Consider the following 20168-nt stretch of genomic DNA (forward strand, 5'->3'; position numbering starts at 1 on the left):
CATAGTGCAATACCCAGGGTCAGAACGTGGGTGTTGGTGATGCCCAGGCCTGTACACAGCCAACGCCCCTCCCCACAACATTAGCTAACCCTGGAGCCAGGCAGGGATTCCCACTCCATTCCCCGCAGTATATAGAGGGGTCAGCAATGGGAGGAGTTTCACAGAGGATGGGACCCCGGCAGGATGATTGGCCCCAGGGAGGGCCTCTCTGCTGCTACCACCGGCCTGGCGTTTGTAATGGCCAGGCCCCCTTGGAGTGCCCCAGGGAATAGGGCTACTGCTCCAGGCCTTGCTGGAGGAACCTCCCGCACTTGGTCCGCCATTGCCCTTCTCCTGGAGTGGGCCTAGGCCCGTGGCCCTGTGACTGCGTGCGTGTGTCTGAGCGTGTCCCCAGCGGTGTGACGGGGTGGCCAGCGCGGGCCCACGCAGGTGTGAGCCTCGGGGCTGGCGCGTCACCTTTCCACGGCTCCTTGCCGCACAGCCCTCTCGCCTCCGCCAGGCCACGTGCCCAGACCTAGGGCAGCCACCGGGCCCCAGCCGGCCACCGAGCCCTCCTGCGCTCCGAGGAGGGGGCAGCGTCAGGGAGCTGCTGTGGCCCCGGCTGATGCAATTACCCTGGAGGGAGGCCGCGGCTCTGCACGGTGCAGCCAGCGCGCTCAGTCGCTTTCTCCTCCGTCTCTCCCTCCTTCCCCCCGCCCGGCTCTGCAGTGCCTGGCACACACCCTGCCTCTCTACAGAGAGGAGAGGGGAAGAGAGAGAAAAAATCCTGCTGACATCATCCAGCATGACAGGGCTCTTCGAGCAGCAGCAGCCCCGTCCCCCCCCTCTCGCGCTGCACTAATGCACTGGCTCTCGAGGACCGCTACAGCGCAGCCTCCAGCCACATCTTGGGGCTGGGGGGGGAGGAGGGGGGCAGGTCACAGAGCCCATTCTGGGCTGCCGAGCGACCGACGCACTGTCCTCGCTGACTAGCCGTGGGATTCCTGCCTGGCCCGGAGAGCGAGAGCGCTGGCTGCAGCCGGAGACGCGCACGGGGCCTTCCCTCTGGATGACAGATCATGCCTGGAGAATCCGCCAAGGCTGAAGGGGCTCTGCTGCAGACGGACCCCGGCGGCCTGCGCCCGGCAGAGGCAGGTGAGTGCGGAGGGAAGCCCAGGCATCTCTCCTGGTGCCGGGAGTTGGCGAAGTGAACGCGCGCCCCATTGGGGAACAGCCAAGAGGTCTGGGGGCCGGGGGGTCCCTGACCTGGGTGTGGAAGCAGCTTCCCACCCTTAATACCCGGAGCAGACAGAATGGCCAAGAGAAAAGGGGGGTGGGAGGGAGGGAGGACGGTTTGGGTGTAGAAAGGGCGGAGGAGAAGGGGCTGGGTGGAGGGGGGAAGATGATGTGGGGCTGTAACCCAGCAGTGAGGAGCTGGGAGAAGGCAGTGAGCAAACTGGAGAGTGGCAGAGGAGAGAACCTACCTAGCAGGATGATAACAGAGGGGCTTGTGTTTGTCTTGGGGGAGATCAGAGGGGCTTTAATGTGGCGGGGACCTGGGGCCTTAACACCGACATTAGCAGCCAGCTTGGGGATGGGGGGCCAGCAGAGTTTGTGTTCTGGGGGTCTCTGCTGAGCCCAGTTATGAGGCAGGGGAGGTGGCTGTCATACACGTCCTTTCTGGGGACACGGGTGACAATATGGGCCCAGCCCCTTCCCCGTCTGCTGGGGGAGCTCACCAGGGACCCAAAGCACCCTGTGAACTTAGAGCAGAACACACTGCTCAGCTGTTTGACGTGATGCTCCCCCCTCTCGACCCAAGCACGGCCGAGCTGTCGGCTGCACTGACCTTCCTGCTGGGCTGAGAACATGGGGGCAGATGTCTCACAGGGCAGCCCTCCGCACCCATGCTCCCTCCTTAGATCTCCAGGCCCTCGGTATGCCTATCCTCATTGTGCAAAGAGGGAAACTGAGGCACAGGGAGATGGCAAAGTCTGGTCGGCGACAGGGCTGGGTCTCGTCTGACTCCCAGGCCAGCACCTGCCCACTACACTCCCCTGCCTCCCCAGCACAGTGTAGGCCTGAGGTCAGTATTTGAAGGGAACATGGGGTGGGGCTGGAGGGCTTTTCCATATCCTGCAGGGGAGGGGGGGGAAATTCAGCCTCCGTCAGATGCTTCCCAGGAGCCAGTGTCCGGCCCTTGGACTACACCAAAGGAATATGCCAGACCCCCGGGTTCCCTCTTGCCCTTCCCACCCATTCCCATCTTGTTCACTAGCGCCCAGGCCCAGCTTCCTGCTGCGTCCAAGCATTCATGACAGCCGCTGAATGGGGTCAGTCAGTGGGTTTTCCTGTCTGAGCCCTTCTCAGTCCAGTGAGCCTGAAAGTCATTCCCAGCCCCGCTGACTCAGCTGGTATTTCCAGGGCACCTTCCACCCACTGATCTCAGAACCCTGTAGTGGACCCAGGCACCCAGCTCCATCCTGGGTGCTCAGTCAAGATCACTAGCCCCATTTTATAGATGGGAAAACTGAGGCACCAGGCAGTGCAGTGACATGCCCACAGTCAGTGAAAAGGGACAGGACAAGAACCCAGGAGCTCTGGCTTAGTCTGAGGCCAGGGCTTGAACCGCTAGACCACGCTCCCTCGTGACAGGGCAGTTGTGGCCCTGGGACAAGCTGTGCACTGTGATCCCTCCCTACGCCTTTCCCTGCCCTGATCCCGGTGCTAACAGTACCCGCCCCATCATGGACCTGCAGCCACTGAGCTCTCACTCACGCAAAGCACACAGGTCACCGCTGCCAGGCCTGGCCCACATCCTAGAGCAGCAAGGGGCCAGAAGCGGGTGGGGAGGGGATGGTCCGGGGCTGCGTGACAGAGCTGAGGACAGGGGAGAGGTGCTACAAAACTGTGCCAGGGGCCTCCTGAAGCCACAGCCCCATGCAGAGCTGACACAAGGGGATTCCCTTCCCAGACACGTCGCCTCTTGTCAGAGGCTCGGATAAGAGTCTCCAGCAGCGCCTGCTCCTCAGCTCTCTCTGGTCTCCTTGGAAAGGCCATCGGCACCGGATCTCTCTCCTGCCCTGTATGTGGGCCTGGGGGGGCGTTTCCTCACCCCCCTCCAACGTCCTCGCTGAGCAGGGCTGGGCAGGGGCAGCCCCGGATGCCTGAGCAGTGCAGTTGTACCTGGACCTGGCAGCTCCCTCCCCTTCCTCCGGGGACCCAACACCATGATGTGTTTGCTCTGGGCCTTGCCCTGAATGGCGCACACACACACGCATGTCCCAGCCGTGTCTGGGCTGCCAGGACAACTCATCCAGTGACAGGGAGGTCGGGACCCACCAGATCGGCCTGTCCAGTACCGTAAGGGCTACATACCCGCTGTACGTGAGGGGGGATTTTTCCCCATTAGCAGGCAGGCAAAGGTCAAACCACTGGGCATAGCTTTGTATGTTTCTGTGTGGAGCTGTGCTCACCGCTCCCTGATGGGATGGCTCAGGGGAGTGTCATCTACTGGTGAAAGCAGGGGCTCTGGCCTGAGGCTACGTATTGTGTGTTTGGTGTGTACAGCACTGTGTGGAACACAAAGGGACATATGATCCCTGCCCCGAGGAGCTCCAGGTACGTCTCCTGCTGTGTAGTGAGTGTGTACAGATGTGCATGTATCTGTGTGTGCCTGTTTCTCTGCCCTTGTGGTGGGTGTGTACACAGATCTCTGTGTGTGTGTGTGTGTGTTTGTCTCTGGTTGTGTGGTCGGTGTGTATAGATCTGTGTGTGCATGTATTTCTCTGCCCTTGTGGTGGGTGTGTATAGAAGTGTGTGTGTGTGTATGGTGGGTGTGTACACCTCTGTGTGTGTGTGGTGTGTGTGTGTCTCTCTGCCTGTCTGATGGGTATGTATAGATCTGTGTGTGTGTGTGTTTGTCTCTGCCTGTCTGATGCGTATGTGTGTGTTTGTCTCTGCCGGTGTGGTAGGTGTGCACAGATCTCTGTGTGTGTGTGTGTGTTCTTGCCGGGGAGGAGTGTGTGCGTGTGTGCATCGGCAGGGGATGGTTTGGAGGCACCTGTGTGTTTATTTCAGTTGTCTGGGTTATCTGGGTATCTGACACAGCATTTAAAATGTCTACAAACCCACCACTGAAAAAAGCCTGACAGCCCAATTATTGCCAGGGTGGGCACGGGGCGGGAGAGAGAGATGGAGGAAACCCGCTCCTGGCGAGAAAGGCAAGCAGCCGTCTTGCAACAAAAGCAGCTAAGAGAAGAGAACATTAAAAAGCCAGGGGCTCTGGACTGAGAAGCCCCATCTCCCATCCTCTGGGACAGCAGCTTCTACGTCCCCTCACACCTGCCATGGTGGAACATAAGGTAGAGAGGGCCCGTCAGGTGGACCAGAGGACTTCAGGCTTTAAATCCCCACTAGGCCTTGAAGTAAGCTAGCTTAGAACTGAGGCAGTGTCCTTTTCCTCTCCTGGAAACCGTTCCCCAGTGTACTGTGGGGGCAGCCTGGCTCTGTGTATTGGTCACAGACAGGGCCTGCAAGGGTTTAAGCCCTGAGCCAAAACCCAATGAAATCAACAGAAAGGCTGGCTTAGACTTCAGTGGGCTTTGGATCAGGCCCTTAGTGAGTTCATCAGTAACGTGTGTCGATGAATGTGTGCAAGAGCGTTGTTCAGCACTGAAGGGGTTAATTTGAAATACATCCTGAAAAGGACTCTGGAGATTTTAGGCCCCACTTGTCCTGCTCTAAATGATTCTAACCAGAGGTATGTGAGGGGGGTTCGCTGGATTTGATACATCTAGTTGAAGGGGACGTTGTCAGGTTTGCCTAGGCTCACAGTGTAGATCTGGGGACAGTTTCCGAGCTGGAGAAAGATCCTGATTTGTAACAAAGTGATAAAGGGAAGAGCTATAATAACATAACAAACCTCCTCTTAACTGGGACAAGGCACCAGAGCCTGGATGTGAAACTGACAAGAAACAAACATGAAACTGACTAGCCTAGTTTCATTGTCCCAGCTGGGAGAAATTCCTTTTTGCTTCAACAATCTCATGTTATTTGCAACATAGATAAGGAAATGGGCTTTTAACTATGTGGAGCCCAATGCTGCAACCTTTTCTCACCAGATTAATACCCACGCAAATACCGCCCTGGCCTCAGCAGGGCCACGCACATAAGGATTACTTGCAAGAGAAAGGGTTTGCAGGGCCCGGAGTTTTAACCTGACAGTGCCTCTTTAAAAGAGAAAAAACAAACCTGCCACTTTTTCTGCTGAAAAACAATCATCATTTTAAACAACCAGCAACATAATAGCTTGTATTTTTTGTGGATCCTTAAAAAAAAAAAAAGTGTTTTCTTTGCTGGATTTGCAACAAAAGCAACTAACTAAAATCACAAGCCCCATCCCAGAGCAGTGCTGACTCCAACATCAGGCGATATGGCTGGTGCTGCATAGACAAAGAGGGGCCATTGCATAGAGTCACAGATTTTAAGGCCAGCGGGGCTGATTCTGATAATCTAGCCTGATTTTCTGTATCCCACAGGCCACAGACCTTCACCGTGTCACTCCTGCATCGAGCCCAATCCCTTGGGGTTGAATTAGAGCGTGTCTTTTAAAGATACCCACTCTTGATTTAAAGACCCCATCCCCAAACCTTAATGCATGCCAAGATGCCACTGAAGGGGGAAATGTTGTTAAACCCCAACAGCTGTGTTCTATGTTAAATGATCTCAAACCAGGAGTGATCTTTGTCCCATCCCCTTTCCAGCCTCATAGGTAAAAAACCCCGAGTTTGCCCAAGAATAAAGCATAACCCACTGGCCTGAGTGTGCCAGAGCTACACAGAATGTGAGGCTGTTTTATCTCTCAGCCGGAGAGCTCAGTTCTTTAGCAAGCAACCCATGGTCCCTAGCTTTGCAGCAGGATCCCATTTCAACCCCCAGTGGTGGCCTGCCTCTAAAATCAGCATGGTTAAGGTTGTCGATAAGTTGGACAAAAATCCACGGAAGAATTTGCAAAACAAATGGCCTCTAAAATCTTCTGTGATATTGTTGGTTGTTTTCCCCTTGGCGGAGGATGCTCGAAGGTCCTGGGGCACTCAAAATAGATACACGTATCGCTCTTCTTTCCCACATATTGCATATACAATAGGCTGCAATCGTTTCACTCCCCACTGAGATGCAGCCATCTCTAAGGTGGAGGACACCATTCCAACAGGACGTGGGAGACTAGAGAGGGAGCTAACCGGACAGGGAATTACTTCCTTTGCTCAGGCAGTAGCCGCTCACCTGTTCAGCCTTGACAAGCCCAGCTTCCAGGCCCTCTGATGGCTGAAGTAGGATCCACAATATTTATAGAAGGACGTCAAATCCCTGTTGTGTTGTGACAGGCCTTGAGGGCTTGGCAATGACCAAACATAGCATGGGGATCGTGGTTGTAAGGTCTCAGCTGAAAGATCTAGTAACCATTCCATGGCTGGAGAAGAGTTTATGGCCGTGATCAGGAGCAGAACTCAGGACCTTCTGCTCCAGACCCACAGGCATAGGCACCGACTCCGTGAGTGCTCTGGGGCTCCAGAAAAAAAATAGTGGGTGCTCAGCACCCACCAGCCACAGCTGTTGGGTGGGGCTGCAGGTGAGCTCGCGGGAGGGCTGCCTGCTCACTGGCCCGCGAGTGAGCCTGCCTCTCCAGCTAGGAGAGAGGGCACTGGTACGCTGACACCCAGCGGGAACACCCACCTCTCTCTCGGCCAGAGGGGCGAAGGCGCGAGTGCGTCCTCCCAGGATTTGCGTCTCCTGCGCGCTCTCCTGGGAGGGAGTCGCTTTCCGCCCGGCCTTGCGCTGGGCGAATCCTCATTTACGCCCCAGATGGTGCTAGGGATGGCACAAAGCAGGCCTCTGGATCGGAGCCCCCCTTGGGGGAATTCAGAGCTGGCCCCCAATTTGTAGCGCAGGCCCGTTGCTCCTGGCTGCCAGCGGCAGGGAGAGGATCCCGAGCAGGCCCGGCGGTGCCTATGCAGCAGGGGAACGGCTGGGCGGGAGCAAGGAGAGAGTGCTCCAGTTCTGCCCAGAGCAAGGCGCATTCATTAGTCAGGGGCTGCTTTCCACCGCAGATGGGAAGGGCAGGGGAAGTGCTGAGGGGAGGGGCAATTTTGGGGGGGGGGGGGGAATCTCCTCCGCCTTCCCCAAAAGCTTACTGTGGGATTCTTGTCCCCTAGCCCGGGAGCCAGGCATTGGAAATATCGCCTCGGCGTCTTCCAAAGAGCTCAGATCAGTAACGAACCTACCTGGGCTTCCCACCCGCTCGGCCAATGCAGCGGTGTCTGACTGGCAGCCCCCCGGCTAGTCCACAGCTGGGTTTCACCGCGTCTTCCCCGGCGAGCAGCCAGGAGATGGGAAAAGGCTGAAGGAGCAGCTCTTCTTCTGTTCCGCTCCAGACTTTTCGCTTTGCAACTGGGGGCAGCTTGAAGGGGGCCCGGGCTCCGCTGAGCCTTGGCCTCTTTTCGAGATACCCTCCCTTTTTCCCTAACATCCCCGGGGGGTGAATTCAGGGTGGGTGGAGGTGCCTGGCTGCCTGGCCTGGAGCTCTCATTAGCCCCAGAGACAGCAGCCGGGCTCGCTTCCCCCACACGCCGCCCCTGCTCAAGGGGTCTCAATCCAGGGGCTCGTCTCCAGGGAGAGTGGGGTTCAGTCTCCATGGCCCAGCCAGTCCGTGGCCTCTCTGCCAGCAAAGGGGCCGGTTTGGGGGTATCACAAGGGCTCAGTCAAATAGGGAGGTTTTTCTAAAGCAGCTCACAATGTAAAGCCAGGTTGAGGCCTTTCCCGGTCATGGTTTTGCCCTTATTAAAAATGGCCTTCATTTCCCACTGTTCTGGGCTGCCACATATTGCCCTCAGCCAAGATGGCCACCATTCTTTCCTCTCCCCCTCCCCCCATGTAAAGATGGCTGCCATCTCCTCTTGTCCTCAGTGGGCAGAAAGCCAAGCTGCCCTCAGAGGAGATGGCCACTGCCCATGGCCTTGTGTGGGAAGCAGGAGGCAGTGAGGGGCCACAGCAATGTGGAGGTGCAGGAACTGAGTGAGGGAAATGGGGGCACTGAAGAAAGACAACTGAGAGGCAGGGGAGTGCGGCGAGGAGACGGGAGACAGAGAGGGCACCGGGGAATGTGGGGCGCAGGATGGAGGCTGGGGAGAGGGGCCATGGAGTGTGGGAGGAGATCACCAGATCTATGCCCCGGCACAGGAAAGTGGCGAGCAGCCCAGAGGAGAGAGATGGGCAGTCCCTTTAATGAGGAGCCAGCCCTGAGCCCAGCTGGGTCTGCCATCGCTGCACTGATTCTGCAGGGCGCCGTCTGGGATGGGCCTGGTTGTTCCCCCCAGCAACTCGAGTGAAGGGAACCCAAACCCGGCAGGAGCTGGGTGGGGAGCACAGGCAGGAGCCGCACCTCCCGAGCATGCCGCCCTGGTTCCCTGGAAACCTCTCCCGGCCCAGCAGAGGGGCTGAGCCAGTTGTGGATGGGCCCAGAGTCTAGGACGAGGGCACGCTCCCCTCCTACCAGCCAGGCTTCGGCTATGCAAGCTGATAAGTGCAGTGGGCAGCCGTACGCCCCACTCACTCCGCGAGGAGCTCTGTCCTCCTCTGTGGGTGGCTGGTTCGCAGACAGAGGATGGGCCTTGGAGCTCAGGCACCAGCGGCTCACTCGTTAAGATCCAGAGGCCCCAGCTTCGAGCCCCAGTGACCCAGCTGGGGACACAGCCTTTGGTGAGGTCAGTAGAGTTCCAAGCAGCGTTAACTCCTGCATTGGGCTGGAGGACAGGGGTGGCAAGCCCCCCACAGCAGCCCCTCTGCCAGGTTACCCCAGTGTCTGCAGGGTTCATGCCCCCTCAAAAGCTGAGCGCATTGGTGAACCTGACGGGGCTCCCCACACCCTCCATCCCTGCTGCTGGCCCTTGGTTCCTAAAGTCAAGGCAACTGGTCCCACAGAGCCCTCGCACCCTAGGGGAAGGGAGCAAGAAGATGTCATGCTGGTACCCCAGATTATAGTTGCACAGGGGGCCTCAGGGATGGTGAATGGGAGTAAGGCCAGGCTCCTCCAGCTTTTACACCACTGAAGGCTGCAGAGTTGCACCAGAGGGGGATTTGACCCGCAGACCGACTCATGAGATAAGCAGCTGCAGACAGGCTAGGGTGTGATCCCTCTAACAAAGCAGGCTGATGGGTCCAAAGGCAAGCTAGCTGTGTGGTTATGACACCAGGCTGGGACACAGGCAACTGGGGGTCACATCCAGGCTGCCCTTCCCAGGGGTGCTGGAACAGGGGGGCCATGGCCCCATTACTTTTAAAAGTGGGAGGGCTAGGCCCTCACGCTGTTTACTGGCTGTAAGGGCGAGCCACAGCAGGAGGGGGCGGAGAGGAGCAAGTGGAGGGCGGGGTCTTAGGGGAGAGAGGTGGCATGGGAATGGGGTCTTGGGGGGAAGCGGCATGGGGGGCAGTGCCTCAGGGGGAGGGGCAGCGCAGGGGGGCGAGACCATGGTTTGGGCACCTGTGGCCCCCCACTTTTAGGGTTCTGCCACTGCTCCTGGCCCTGTCTCTCCCCATCTTCCCAGGGGCCATGTCAGCAGTGGAAAGGAATGGCCTTGCTGATGGGGTGAGCATAGGGCGACCCAGTGGCCGGCTAGCTTGGGGCAGGGAGTCCTGCTGGGTTAGCAGGGCTCAGAGCTAGCCGCCCACTGAGCTAGTTGGGTGCAAAGGAGCCTGGCTGCGCTGCTTGCTCACAGCAGCATAAGCTAGTTCTCCTCTCCATCTGCTTTTGCTTTAGAGGCCTGGAGCAGCATAAGAAGTTGGGTGGGAAAGTTTCTCCATATAACTCTGCTGATGCCCTTCAGTTCTGACCCGCAGCCCCCTCTGCTTTCCAGGCTTGGCCCCTTGCACCGCCACTCACCTCACTGCTGAGCCTCACCTTGCACCAGTGTGTCTCCACCCAGCCAGCTGCCCTGCACGGTGGCTGGGAGACATGCAGAGCTAATCAATTTGGGCTGTAGGCTTGGCGGGCCAGGGCATGTCTCTCGCTGTGTATTTGTGCCCAGCGCCATGGGGGCCTTGGCCTTGGGTGCACGCGGAGGTTGCCATGTAACAGACATAACAGTACAAGCTAACGCACCCCATCAGCCCTAACATCTCTCCTTCCCCTGGCCCTCATCCTGCAGCCCCAGCCCGGCTGCGTGTCCTCAGACCCCCCATCCCCGTGGGCCAGCTGACATGGGGCCCCGGAGGCTAATCAGCTGCCTTGGCCCATCCAGCCTTTTCCCGACGCCCACCTCGAGACAGGAACGACAGAGGCAGTCAGGGGTGAACCTTCGCAGTCCATAGCCAGGCTCAGGTGTCCTCCGGCCTGGCAGCTCCCCATGGCAACTGACCTAGCAGGGCCCATATGGCTTCGCAGCTTGTCTTGTGGGGAGGGGCACTGTAACCTAATCCTTTTAGCAGCCTCTTTTCCTCTGGAGCAGAGCAGAAGAGGGTATTTTACTGGCCAGCGAAACACAAGGTCCAGGCAGAACAGAGGGGGTTTGCGCTCCCTGACTGAGGTGTGGGCAGAAAGCGACATCCCCGAGTCCCCACATGGCTGAGGAACAACCCCCCAAGCCATGGGGAAGCGAACCCAGCAGCCTGCCCTCGATAATAATAATTAGCAGGTAACGTCTCCCAAGCGCTTTGGGAACATTAGCTAATTAATCCTCCCGCCCTGCCTGCTTTGGATTATCCACCTCCTCCCTGAATGGATGGGGGAGACCCCGGTCCTGAGAGCAGGTGAGCGTCTGGCTACGGAGGGGGCTAATTTACTGGCTCCTTCCTTGGGGAGAAAGCGAACTGCTGGCCTGGTGGATTCCCAAGGACACAGAGCCATGGTTACGAGTGCAAGGGGAGGGCACCACTGGGCATTGCTCTGCTGCAGCCATTGCTCTGAGCACACTCCTGCAATGTGCACGGCGCTGTACGCCTTACAAACGCATCCCAGCCTCTCCCTGCTCTGTGCTGGGCAGGCTGCTGGGCAGCTCTTCGAGTGGCTGCTCCATGCTAGATCACACTAATGCCACTACGGGGAAAACCCTGACAGCCAGGCCAGATTTAGCTGAGACCTAATTGCTTAAATTGACGGCAGCTGGTCCCCAGGGCAGGATGCTGCCTTGAGTGGCTCATAGAACTGGGCCCAGCAGCAGAGCATGGGTTAGCTCAGCCCTAGAGATGGTCTTCTCTCAGGCGGGGTGGTGGATTAGCTGGCTCATTGCTTGTTTTAGACCTGGTGCAGTGAGTAATGCACTGGACTACGACATGAACTCTAGCCTTAGTACTGCCAGTCACTTCCCCGTTCTCTGCCTCAGTTTCCCCATCTGTCGAATGGGGAGCATGACACCTTTGTAAAGCGCTTTGAGAACTGGCAATACAAATAAACAGGGTGGCGCAAGCTGGGATTACGGATATTCCTGGGCCGCTGCACCAGCCCCATCTTTGTTTCGGCTGACCCGTTTGTTCCCGGTTCTCTAGCTAGTTGTGGGAAGAGAAAAGCAGGATCAACTTGGTTCTACATTCTGGGGCCCCATGGGATTGTGGCAAGCCCACCTGCCTAGCCCAGCCAGTTTGGGTTCTCCAGAGGGGCCCCCTCATGTCATAACCCTGCCCCCCCCCAAGCCATCCATGGCTTTAGGGCCTGAAGATAACCCCCTGTTCTGTGCCTCTGACCCCAGGGTTTCCTAGATTCCAAGGCCAGAAAGGACCATTGTGATCATGTGGTCTGACCCCGTGCACAGCCCAGGCCACAGAACTGGCCCCAAATAACTCCTAGAGCAGAGCTAGGATCTGCTGCCCTGATTGTCTCACCCCCAGCAGCTGGGAGAGCCCCCATCTCTGAACAGGCCCCCATTTTCCGGCACCATTTTCCCTGCTTCGCCCAGAAATAGGCTCGGGATCTTCAGGCCCCACTGCCCGGCTCCAGGCCGGCCATATCTGGCCTAGCTCTGCTCCTGCTTATTCCTCGGTTCCTGGGCAAGGTATAGAGTGTCTGAGTGGGCAGCCATGGCTGGGCAGACAGGATCCCAGCAGCAAGTGCAGCAGCTCTGGCATAGACCTGCACAGCTGGGATCCTGTGACAGGCTCCAGGCTGCTTGGTTAACGGCAAAGTCAAGGTGACTGCCCTGCCCCAGGAGGCCAGAGGGAGGACAGGGAAGCCCTTGGTTCGGCCCTGTAGTACCAGGAGAGGAGGTGGGGTTTGGCTGGCCACTCCCCGGCCTTGGGAAATGAGCATGTGGCTGGGAGCTAGCAATCCCCAAGGACTAGTCCCACTGCTGTCACTTAATACCTTGAATTGCTAGAGCACAACAGCATTTAATTCTGACCCCCGACGAAGGGCAGCAGCGCAGTGACTGGGGCTGTGACAGGATCTAGCTACACTGGGGTCAGGTGTGATTCAGGGAGGTGACGTTACCATTCACTGATGGAGCCTGTGCACAGCCCCAGGCAGGAGATTGGCAGGGCCCCTCTTGTGTGTGAGAGGAAGCAGGGTTTTGTGGTTACAGAAAAGGACGAGGAATCCAGAGCTTTGGAATCTATTCCTGACTCTGCCACTGACTCACTAGGTGACCTTGAGCAACTCACTACCCCTCTCTGCCTCAGTTTCCCCATCTGCAAAATGGGGATAATGATACTGGCCGACCTCACCGGCGTTCGAGAGGCTGAGCTAACTAACGTGCGTCACCTGCTCCGGTTCTCTGGCGACAGTTGCTATGGTGAGACCTGTGAATGGAAGGTGTTCTGGAAATACAAAGCCAAGGCCTGGCCATCCCCGCTGCCACCTTCCTAGTATTTATTCCTGGGCTGGAAAGATTGCAGCCATTGTAACCCTTCCCCTTCCCCAGCAGCCAGGCTTGCTAGTGCTGAAAACCTCTTAAGCCCCCCCATACCCCATAGCTCAGGCTGCATACACGCTGCTGTGGAAACCAGAGGCCAGGTGGTTTGAAATGTTGCATCACCAGGCGCAATGCCATAGCAACAGATTCTGAGAAACCCTTAGCAGCCCAGGTACGTACCAGTGCTGCGGCTGACAGTTAGCCGACATGCTTGTCAAAGGCACATCTCTCCGTCTCGTGGAGGATGCCAGGGGTACGAGGTCAGAGTTAAGTTGATTTGGGTACCTTACCCTGCATTCACAGATGTTCTTTTTTAAATTGTGAACCTCACTTTGAATAGGCCAGTTTTCAGCTTGTGTTTCTTTAAACTACATTCATATTTTCCCTGTAAGTCCCTGCACTATATTGACTGCCTTCACCCCAGCCCCTGTGTTTTGCCTAGCAATGTATATGACATAAAGTGCTGTATACACCTGATCCAAAGCGAACCCTGGGCTACAGCCCCAGCAGATATTTCAGCGATAGGAACGGTACAAAAAAATCTAGGTAGAACAGAACTGGAGTTTGCTTTTTGAAATGTGCCATGCTCCCAAGACCCATTACGGGGTGACCTTGGACAGGTCATGTCCCCTCCCTGTGCCTCGGTTTCCCCATCTGTATAATGGGGATAATGATACTGCCTTCCTTTGTAAAGCACTTTGAGATCTACAGATGAAAAGCGCTATAGAAGGGCTGGGTATTATTTTTTCTGCCAACATCTTTCAGCACAAGGGAACTCCATCGAAATTATGCTCAAGAGTCACTTCAGTCCCCACTGCAGGGCAGCCACCTCTGAGGAGAAAGGCAGTAGCTGAATGACAACACGCAGCCACGTCCTATGACAATTTCGGTCAGAATAATTGAGTCAATAAAAACCACAGGGGAATTTTGGGAGGCAGAATGTAGTTACCCAAGTTGGAACAGAGAAAATAACTTGGCAGGATGCCCTTTAACTAGTTCCCTCTGTAAAATCTGTGGCATTGGTATGGGAAATCTGAACGGCAGATGAAAACCTGACCCTTGCGACTGTTAAGGTTGACATAAACACATCAGCCCAAATACTGGCTAGAAAGACATGACGGAGCTCTGAATGCACAAAGCTAACCAGGATAAAGGCAGGTGAGGGGTGTCTCCGTAGGTTTTCCAATAAGTACAGAGCCAGGTCATTGGCTAAGATGGTACAGCTTCATTCTTCTCCCACCTGCATCAGATAACCCAGAGTTTAAGTAAAGCCTTGAGCTGGGGCCAATCTTGCCAGGACAAAGGGAGGTTAGGACTGGGCCCAGCTGTAGGTTAAAATCCTCAGCCAACCAGGTGGATGATGCTGGTTGGAAAGGGGCTGTTTCTCCTGTTTGCCTAGTTTGAGGCCAGGCGTATAGATTCACCGATCCCTTAGCTCAGCCTATTGCACTGACAAGCAGCTTGGGGAGGTGGGCAGAACTTAGCTGGAAGCTCATGCGGCAATGGGCCAAATTGCAGCCCAAGGTAAGCAGGGGCAGGCTCCGGGCTAAACCCGTCGGCATGAGCTGCGACTCTTTTGCAAACCCACCCCATCACAGATGGGTGCAAAGGGAGGTCCCTTTGCTGCTCACACCCATTTTTTGTCTCACCTCCACCACCGCTGACTTCGGCTCATAGACGGAGCTACAGCAGGGTTGAATCTGAGCCATAATCACAGCGCTGGCTGCATTTACTAGTGCATGGCTCCGAAAACCTGAGCAGGCTGTTTATAGCAGGCACCCCCGTGGACACCCCCTGGGCCTCAGGGAGCATTGCTGAGCGAACAAGACAGATTCACCACAGCGACCCAGGGAAACCTACCTGTCAGAGCCGGTTCCAGAGCTGTCCATTCTCTCTGGTTTGGAGGGGACACCCGTACCCCCTCTCCCAAGTGCTCTGGGCAACGCCCACCTCTTAAAGAGCCAGGCTTGGCAATGGGGCAGCCCAAAGTCTTCCTTGCCAGGTTAGGTCTCTGGCTGTTCCCATGGATCTGCACTCACCCCGCAGCTCCGCTTCCCAGGTGTGACAGGGGTTTGTGCCCAACACACCTCTTCCCAGGATGCAATGCAAGAGTCACCACATTCCAAGCCCCGGGGACGGGATGTTCAGCAGCATGCACTGTAATACTCTATGGAAGTGACCCATGTGACTTAGCTTTTCTATGGCGCCTTTCATCCAAGGATCTCAGAGCGCTTTATCAATTAAACAGGCCCCAGAAATAAGGCTTAATTCAGCCTCACAGGGATAGCTAGCTATGTAGGTAGAGCCTCACCATTAATTGGTTTTATATAGGGAAAGATTAGTCCAGTCATCACTGAAATGCAGCCACCTCTGGGGTGGAACAGGGCAGCTGTCTAACAGCCCACATGATGTAATGGTGAAATGGGGAGCGGGGACTTCACAAGGGAGAATGGAATTACCTACATTAAGACAGGTTTCAGAGTAACAGCCGTGTTAGTCTGTATTCGCAAAAAGAAAAGGAGGCCTTGTGGCACCTTAGAGACTAACCAATTTATTTGAGCACGAGCTTTTGTGAGCTGTAGCTTCATCACATCGGATGGAGTGAGCTGTAGCTCACAAAAGCTCATGCTCAAATAAATTGGTTAGTCTCTAAGGTGCCACAAGGCCTCCTTTTCTTTTTACCTACATTAAGTTCAGGCAAGACACTGAAGCAATGCTTACAAGGAGTCTCATGGGATTTTCAGTGCCACAGGTGGTCAGAACCTTATTTCAAGACCCCGCCCCAAAAAACCCACCAGGTTAGCCATGGCACCACCCTGCGCTGGGCTGGGCTGGGCTGGGGGCTCAGTGCAGTGCAGCCTCAGAGAGAGAGAGTAGCAACAAAGCCATTCTCAGGTGTTGCTGCTGGTGGCCCATCCACCACCTCCCCCAGCCCAAGCTTGCTGAGTGTTGGAACAGGGCCAGGCTCCAGCAACCCCACCCTCACACCGCTCAGACTGCCTGGGGAGGCCGAGCTAGAGGAGCCCCATTGCCCTCTGCAGGGGTCTGGAGCCTGGCTCTCCTTCCTCAGAGCATGTCTCTGGAACCACCTCGGACCAAAAGGCACGTGCTGGGGGAGCCATGCATGAAGGAAATACAGCAAGGATTCAACTCCTGGGGAAAAGGGCAATTGCCTGCTCCCACTTATCTGTTCCCCTCAGTAACTCAACATCCTCACTCCCTTCTACGCCTGTGCCGGTGCCCAGTTCCCCCAAGCAAGGTGACTCTCACCAAACCAGCTAGCCACCTCCCTCCATTGCACTGTGCCCCCGCAGCCCCCCTCTTCTTCCCCTTAATAATAACCCAATAAGCTGTGGTTACATCCCACAACACTAGAACTAGCCTAGCAAGAGGGAGAAAGGCAGCATAGCCAGGCCTGAAAGGACCTAAAAGCAGCAGGAAGGGATACAAAAATTTCCCTCTTAAAGCTACCAACATGGTTTATATAAGGCAGGATTTTTAAACCATGCCCCCTGCCTCCCAGAAGTCATTGCAGCCCTCAGGCTCCACCCCTTCTCCTACCTGATAAAAGCTGGTGTCCTGGCTGGCCCTGGAGGTTTCTAGGGGATGATAGACTCCTCTTAGTGGCTATTGATTTAGAGAGAGAAAGGGGATCCACAGCCCAATTCTGTGCTGAGGCTACTGTGGGGCCCTACCCTTCCTGTTAGAGGGAGGGGGACTTCACTGCTTTAGCCCAGCTCTGGCTGGAGGGGGCTCTTTTCTTCCAGACTGGTGAAGGCAAAGGCTCTCTGAGTTTCCAAGGGTACTGGGCTTGGTTCCCCAATGTCTTCAGGAGTGAATCAGCTGCAGCCAGTCACAGGTAATCCCAAAGCACTGGGGTGAGGTGGGTGCTGGGAGTTAACTGGTTTTAGTTAATGGGCTATGCTGTGCAGTCTTGCCTTTCTCCCCCGTGGGGGTCGGCTGGGCAGATGCCACTATTTGTGGCTGTTGAATGGGCTCTGGAATGAGTGGCTGGTCCCAGTTCTTGCTCAGTGGAAGTGTGTTGCTCACTGTTTCTCTAGTGGTCTTGGGGGTCGGCCTTGCCCTGTAGGAACTTGGCAGCGGGCCCTGCATTGGAGGGGTTGGGGTGGGGGATGCCTACCTAGTGGTCTCTGCTGCTGGCTGTTGAGCCCAGCCCTGAACTGGGGCCAGAGGCTTCCAATGCTCTTTTCCCAGCCCTGTCCTTGCTGCAGGTGCTAATGGGGTGATGCCCTGGTGCTGCTACCCCTGGGGCTGTGCTGGGAGCTGGAGAGTCTCTGCAGCTGTGACAATCCAGCTGTACTCTGCTGGAGCTAGGGGTGTTGCTCGGAGTGACTGGCAGCTCCTCAGCCAGTGGGGTGGGGAATTCAGGGTAAGGATCAGCTGTCGCTGCAAGAGCCCCTGAGCCTGTCGGAAGGGCCCTCCATCTGCCCTGTGGTGTCTGGGAACCAAGGTGTCTCCGCAGCCCCAATGGCTGCCAGTGCTCCAGTACGTAGGCTGCCTGCCTATCAGGAGTTCACACCTGCAGCTCCCACTGCCCCGTCCAAGGCGTGATCCTTGTTGGTGACCTTCCTGTGGTGATGCCGCAAGCAGAGGATTAGACTCCCTTGCTTTCCGGAGGGCATCCCTGGTTCTCTAAGCTCCTTCTCTGAGCCATGTCCGTTTCCCGCTTTGCCTGTCCTAGGTGGCCCAGCTGCTTCGGAGCCCTGGGGGGGCGGGGGTCTGTATGGGGCGATGCTCGATGGCCGACTCCTGCATGTCTCGGCGCTGTGCACTGCATGTGTAACCCACACCTCCTGGGTGTGGTGCTCTGTCCCATCTACTGGCACCACTTAGCTAAGGCTGTAGCAGACTCATTAGTCGCTAACAACCAGCTGGCTTCTAGCTCATGCACTCGAGGCTCACGCACTCAGCTCCAGAGGTCCCAGGTTCGATCCCGACCACCAGAGTCTGACGCTGATACACATGCTGCTCTGTTGTTGGTCAGGAGCTGGCTGGCCCGTGCTCGCTGCAGCCTGTCTGGGCAGGAAGCTGAGGTGCTGGAGAGTGGCACAAACAGCCCAAGGAGACCTCAGAAGTGGGGTTCCCTTAATAAACCTCCCAGGCTGGCTGTGACTTGGCCTGGCAGCCTCGAGGCTGGAGCTCTGAGCTGCTATGTGGGAGGAAACTCCTCCCCACAGCCCTTGCCATCCAGGGGGTGTGAAGCTAGGCCAGGGCTACTGGGAGCAGCATAGCACCATCTCAGCCCTGCCTGTCCCTGGCCTTCCTACCCCCCTATATACCTCAAAGCACTGTAGGTGCACTGTAGTATCCTGGGGCCATCCTGCTGCGAGGGTAGAGACTCTGGAGTGAAGCAGGGATTGGTCTGGCACTGGGGTGGGAACCCTCCATGCAGGCTCTGCAGGGAGTGAGGCTAATGACTCGGTAGGTCGCCTTCTCTTTCTGGGTCAAGTCAGAGCCGCTGTGTGAGCCTGCGGTGATGACTGCCACGAGTCTCTGACAGCTCATGGTACTTAACACAATGGGGTTTGTCCCCAGTATCTTGGGCAGACACTGCAATAATTGTCCAGCTAGATTTGTCTGGGGCTTCAGCTGAGTAAGGCACCTGTCACCACCTCTCCACAGGCTGAAGGGCTGCTAGTGCGGGGTGATTGCTGTGATGTGGCTGCATGGGGGTGGTAGTTCTATCTGTGTAACTCTGAAGTGCTTTTGGGATTTTTCCTTCTAAAATTTTAAACTGGAAGGGACCTTGAGGGGTCTAATGCAGCCCCCTGTGCTGAGGCAGGACCAAGTAAACCTAGACCATGCCTGACAAGTTAGTCTGACCTGTTCTTAAAAACCTCCAGTGACGGGGATTTCACAACCTCCCTTGGAAGCCTGTTCCAGGGTTTACCCTGAGAGTTAAATTTTTCCTGATATCTGACCTAAATCTCCCTTGTCTGCATGTCCACTAGAAGTAAATCGTAGGACTGGAAGGGACCTTGAGAGGTCATCTAGTCCCCTGCACTCATGGCAGGACTAGGGATTATATAGACATGGAGAACAATAGATCACTGTCCTTTATGACAGTCCTTAATATATTTGAAGACTGTTATCTGGTCCCCCTGCTCCGTCATCTTTTCACAAGACCAAACATGCCCATTTGTTTTAACCTTTCCTCATAGAAAGCTTAGAAAACCTGACCTTTCGTTTTGTTGCTCTCTTCTGGAGTCTCTCCAATTTGTGCCCCTCTCTCTGGTGTGGACACCCTACACCAGCTGAGGACTTGCCAGTGCAGAGTAGCATGGGACAACTACCTCCTGAGTCTTGCCTGTGACACTCCTGTTAACACACTGTGATACAGTTGCAAAAAGATCAATATTGACTCATTCAATTTGTGATCCACTGTATCCCCAGATTCTTTTTAAGCAGTACTACTGCCTAGCCCAGTATTCCCCATTGGTTAGTTGGGCCGCTGATTGTTCCTTCAGCGGTGAAGTGTTCTCGGGGTGCACACCGCTCTCTAAACATGCAGCAATCTAATGCATCTTGGAGTTTTACAGACAGGCGAGATGCCATGGCCCCTGCCCTGGCAGGCTTACAACTGAAGTTAGTGTCAAAAGAGACTAGACATTTACACTGAGATGGACCACTCAGGGGAGAGGTTACGACCTTCTACTTTGGGGCATAAAACGGCTACTAATGGATGGGGATTAGGAAAACTACTGTGGAATACACAGTAGTCTCATATGCTGTTTCTTGTGCCTTTTGGAGCACCTGGTACTGACTCCTGTCAGAGATGAGATACTGGACTAGAGGGGCCATTAGTCCAATACAAAGTGGTGATTCCTGTGTTCTGCTATCTAAATAGACACAAGACGGTGCTGAATGGGACAAGCATCAGCATTGCAAACTGTCCTAAAAGCTGTCTCTCTGAGTTAGTATCAGCTCATCCAGTCTGCTAGGATGCTGAAAAGACTAAGATCTTACTCATGACCCGTTAGTTGCCGGGGAAAGGATATATGTGAATATCCACTTGTTGCAGCGAGAACTTTGCAATGACGTGCAGGCGTTTAGCCCGGTGTCTCCCTGATTGCTTGGGCTGGATGCGGAGCTGCTCTACACTAACCTGCAGATGCTATGTATTGACCTGGGGATGGTACTGCTGGAATATGCCCCTTTAGGAATAAGGGGTTGTTATGAGAACCAAACCGGAAGGAGAACAATGGCTCGGGATCCCCCACACCTCAAACACTGGAGTTGTGAGGAGACGGTGCTGGATGGGCAAAGACCTGG

At 55.8% G+C, this 20168-nt stretch overlaps 1 protein-coding gene across 1 annotated transcript in view; it reads left to right on the forward strand.

Moving 5' to 3' along the window:
• The first annotated feature begins 730 nt into the window (after positions 1-730).
• Positions 731-20168, forward strand: part of LOC140907893 (uncharacterized) — a 48006-nt gene continuing 28568 nt past the window's right edge. Inside the window, exon 1 of the mRNA XM_073334889.1 lies at positions 731-1134. Coding sequence (XP_073190990.1) covers positions 1059-1134 — 76 coding nt within the window. The 5' untranslated portion in view covers positions 731-1058. The remainder of the gene's footprint in view (positions 1135-20168) is intronic.

This window comes from Lepidochelys kempii, chromosome 2, assembly GCF_965140265.1.
Source record: "Lepidochelys kempii isolate rLepKem1 chromosome 2, rLepKem1.hap2, whole genome shotgun sequence".
Taxonomy (NCBI): Eukaryota; Metazoa; Chordata; order Testudines; family Cheloniidae; genus Lepidochelys; species Lepidochelys kempii.